We start from the raw sequence: 4,315 nt of genomic DNA on the forward strand, positions 1-4,315 counted from the left end.
ACTGGGGCTTTCATTCCTTTGGATGCCCTCCTCACTGGGACCATCTGAATGCCATTATCAGTAGGTCCATCTATTAATAGTATACCATACCCCAAATTCTTCCCTTATTCTCTCTATGGTCTCTTTCCTCCATATTCCCTTCCAGATTTTAAATCACTCATTCCTTCCCTAATCCTAAGAGCTGACAGTCCACAGCTTCAGAAGGAAATAAATCTTACCTGAGTGGTAGGAGGAGTGAAGGCAAAGAAAGCCCTTTGCCTAAATTTTCTTAGCCAAAGGGAAATCTGAATTTTTTGAGAGTGAAGGAACAAGTGGGATGAAAAGGAGGGCTATATTAGCAGAGCCAGAGAGGTGTGTATTGATTTCCTGTACTCAGGATACTTTTCCTTGGGTGCTCTTAAGGATAAGGAGATTTAAACACAACTTTTATGGAATCATTTTGGGGAAGAGCAAGCAATGAATATGAACCCCTCTCAATTTCACCAACTGCTCCACTCCTTACAGCCTTTAGGGAAAGTTTTAATTTGGGTCAGAATGAAGGAATATATTTTTCAGACTCCTTCTGGATTGCCATTTGCTGCTCCATTTCCATGAGTGTCAGGATATTAGGCAAATTTCATGTGAAATGTTCAAAGTAATAGCCAGATAAGTTTAATGTGATTAAATATAATCAAGTTAAATATAGTTTAGCTAATAGGTGTTCAGGAAGGAAATGTATTGTTATGAACATGGGCCATTACAAAGTGATATGTTTTAAGAAAGTATTTTAAGGTTAAAATTTGAGTAAGCAGAGAGGAAAGGGAAGGGAAATTCAGGTTAACACAGAAGGGAAAAAACCTTGTGGGAAGAAAAAAGTACAACACAGGTAAGAGGGCAAATGCTGGTTGGGTGGAAATGGTAGAATGAGGTCAGAAAGGTAGGATGGGACCAAAGTTTGGAAGCAGAGTGGCTGGATGCAGGGTGAAGCCTCTATTGATTCTTGAAGAGTGATCACCACAGAAGCTCTCCCTGCAAATCAAGCATCAAGGGTCAGAAGTCATTTCTACACCCAACTGAGCATTGTCTAGGAGAACATTCCCCTGCAGAGTCCCATGGTTCAGAAACCAATGCTATCTTTTGTGATCTCTGATGTACTCAGAGGTGCTTTCTGTTCCTATGTCTTTCAGCAGACTCATTCGCTTCTGTCATTATAGAGGTGATCCTAAAGTACATCATGACTCACACCAACTTCACCATCTTCCACCCTGCAGTTTTTGTCCTACTGGGCATCCCTGGGTTGGAGGCTTATCATGTTTGGCTGTCAATACCCTTCTGCCTCATGTATATCACTGCGGTTCTGGGCAACAGTATCCTGATAGCGGTCATCATCACTGAGCGTAACCTTCATGAGCCCATGTACTTCTTCCTCTCCATGCTGGCCATCACGGACATCCTGCTGTCCACCACTACTGTCCCCAAGGCCCTAGCCATCTTTTGGCTCCATGCTCATGACATTGCCTTTGATGCCTGTGTCACCCAAGTTTTCTTTGTCCACATGATGTTTGTGGGGGAGTCAGCCATCCTATTAGCCATGGCCTTTGACCGGTTTGTGGCCATCTGTATCCCCCTGCATTACAAGACAATGCTAACATGGCCTGTGGTGGGAAGGATTGCTGTGGCCATTGTCACCCGAAGTTTCTGTATCATCTTCCCGGTAATCTTCTTGCTGAATCGACTGCCTTTCTGCTGGACCAATGTCATCCCACACTCCTACTGTGAGCATATTGGAGTGGCCCGCTTGGCCTGTGCTGACATCACCATTAACATCTGGTATGGTTTCTCAGTGCCCATTGTCATGGTCATCTTGGATGTGATCCTCATCGCGGTGTCATACTCACTGATCCTCCAAGCGGTGTTTCGTTTGCCCTCCCAGGATGCTCGGCACAAAGCCCTCAGCACCTGTGGTTCCCACCTCTGTGTCATCCTCATGTTTTATGTCCCCTCCTTCTTTACATTATTGACCCATCGCTTTGGACGTAACATACCTCGACATGTCCATATCCTGTTAGCCAATCTTTATGTGGTGGTGCCACCGATGCTCAACCCCATTGTCTATGGTGTAAAGACTAAGCAGATCCAGGATGGGGTAGCCCACCGGTTCTTTGGTATTATGGCTTGGTGCTCTGCTTCCTCTCTGGGCTAACGGCTTCCTTTGACTCCTCACTCCCAGCTTTACCAAGGAAACTAGGTGTGAAGCACAAGATTTCCTGGACTGAGAGAGCTTTTGCTTCCCTTCCTCTCTCTCTTCCTTTTTCTTCATCTTCCTCCTGGGTTTTTCAGACACTCCAAGCCTCCTGTCTCTGTACGTCTATTGAATCTTGTGCAGATCTCAAAATGTATGTACTGAGTTATTATGGGTTTTTATTTGTACTCCTAATTGACTGTAAACTCTTTGAAATCAGAAGAGTGTGTGTCAGTCATATTTGTATGCTCAGTACTTCACAAAATGCCTGGAACATAATAAATGTTTGAAAAATGAATGACAGCACATTTACCTCCTCAAAAAAAATAAAATTAAATTAAAAAAAAAAAAAAAAAAGAAAGTGCATCTCTATTATGCACTGAATGATCTGCTAAATTAGTCCACAAACCCAGTGACTGGTAAACCATCTCCTTACAAAGGTAGTTTGGCATCTTAGAGACAAATAAGCTGCTGACACAGCACAGTTCTTCTTACTTCTCACACCTTTGCCATATCTCAGAGACCAGGGAATAACAAGGGTGGAGGAAACAGGGTACTCTTGATATTCTCTTATACTTGGCTTCTGGCTAACCTCAATATTAGGAATTATAGCGCATTGTTCCTGGCCAGGTTGGCAAAATTGGAGTAGTTTCTTGAAGTTACCGATCTTGGCTCTAATTCTTTCATGCTTTTTCAGAAAAGGCCATATATACTCATTTCCTCAACCACAAACTGTGCTAATGGGTCCCCCATCTCTCTCTCCATCCTAGAATTCTCATTTGAGTTTCAGATGCGTAAAAATCCACCTATCAACTGACTGGATCTATATCCTATCATCTCTAGGATATAGAAGTACCATTCATGGTAGCTTTTCTTATTGTTCCTTTTCTTAGAAACTAGATTATGATAATTGTATCAACTTCATTGAGCTGGAAACCCTGGGGAGTTACTCAACTTCTTCCTCTCTAGCCTGCTCCCCAAGAATTGGTTGTTACTGATATTGATTCTATTACTAAATAGATATCTGGGTAGTTTTTGGAGTTGTATCAGGATTCCAGTTCTGTCCCCATCATTTTCCAGCTGTGTGAACTTGTGAAATTTATTCAATGTTTTTAGTCCTCAATTTTTAAGTCTGTAAAATGAGAGTGGAAAGAGAAACTTGTGGGGTTGTTGAGAAGATTAAATGAAATAAACCATATATACAGCACTTATTTTTAGCTCATAGTAATACGTATCTGAGAAATAGTTCACTAAGGCTATCAGTATTGTTAGGTTTCTTTTTAACACTGTTTCTATCCATTACTTATATCCCCTATCATCTTTCACATCAGATATTGCATTAGTTTTTAAATTGATTTCAATGTTTTTAATCTTTTACAGTGTAACCTAAACTATAAATTGACCCAAAGTTAAGCATTCTAAAAGGCATGGCCAATCATACTGCTGCTGCTGCTGCTGCTAAGTCGCTTCAGTCGTGTCTGACTCTGTGCGACCCCATAGATGGCAGCCCACCAGGCTTCCCAGTCCCTGGGATTCTCCAGGCAAGAACACTGGAGTGGGTTGCCATTTCCTTCTCCAGTGCATGAAAGTGAAAAGTGAAAGTGAAGTTGCTCAGTCGTGTCCGACTCTTTGAGACCCCATGGACTGCAGCCTACCAGGCTCCTCCGTCCATGGGATTTTCTAGGCAAAAGTACTGGAGTGGGGTGCCATTGGCCAATCATACTACTTTATGTCAAATATTTTCAACTAGTCTTCATTACTTACAGAAGTGTTTTCCACAGAATATTCTGTAGAAATAATAGGTATCATAATGGATGTTTTACAGAAAAGTTCCGTACTCAAATAAGCATGAAAAATGCTGACACTGTGAGTCATGCACATGGCTATCCAAGAGAGGGCTGGTTTTCAGCCTTTCCCACACATTTGTGACCATAGATATTTGTATTCATGTTAAATAACTTCTTGATAGCACATCAATTTACACTGGTAAAGTAACCTAGTGTTTGATCAGCCACAATTTGGAAGTCATAGGACCATAGAGTAATATCTAGACTAAATATTAATTTAATAACCTAGCCCTGATTTACTTTTCTA

At 41.6% G+C, this 4,315-nt stretch overlaps 1 protein-coding gene across 1 annotated transcript; it reads left to right on the plus strand.

Annotated features, from left to right (window-relative positions):
- Window positions 1–1,064: 1,064 nt before the first annotated feature.
- On the plus strand, window positions 1,065–2,443 carry LOC129628136 (olfactory receptor 52B2). Its single transcript, XM_055547567.1, has one exon. It carries the CDS (start codon window positions 1,214–1,216, stop codon window positions 2,180–2,182), a length of 969 nt encoding a protein of 322 aa, XP_055403542.1. The 5' UTR covers window positions 1,065–1,213; the 3' UTR covers window positions 2,183–2,443.
- Window positions 2,444–4,315: the final 1,872 nt, after the last annotated feature.

Source organism: Bubalus kerabau, chromosome 15 (assembly GCF_029407905.1).
Source record: "Bubalus kerabau isolate K-KA32 ecotype Philippines breed swamp buffalo chromosome 15, PCC_UOA_SB_1v2, whole genome shotgun sequence".
NCBI lineage: Eukaryota > Metazoa > Chordata > Mammalia > Artiodactyla > Bovidae > Bubalus > Bubalus kerabau.

Coding starts and splice junctions, on each gene's coding strand:
- LOC129628136 (XM_055547567.1), top strand. CDS start 1,214: ATGACTCACACCAACTTCACCATCTTCCACCCTGCAGTTTTTGTCCTA.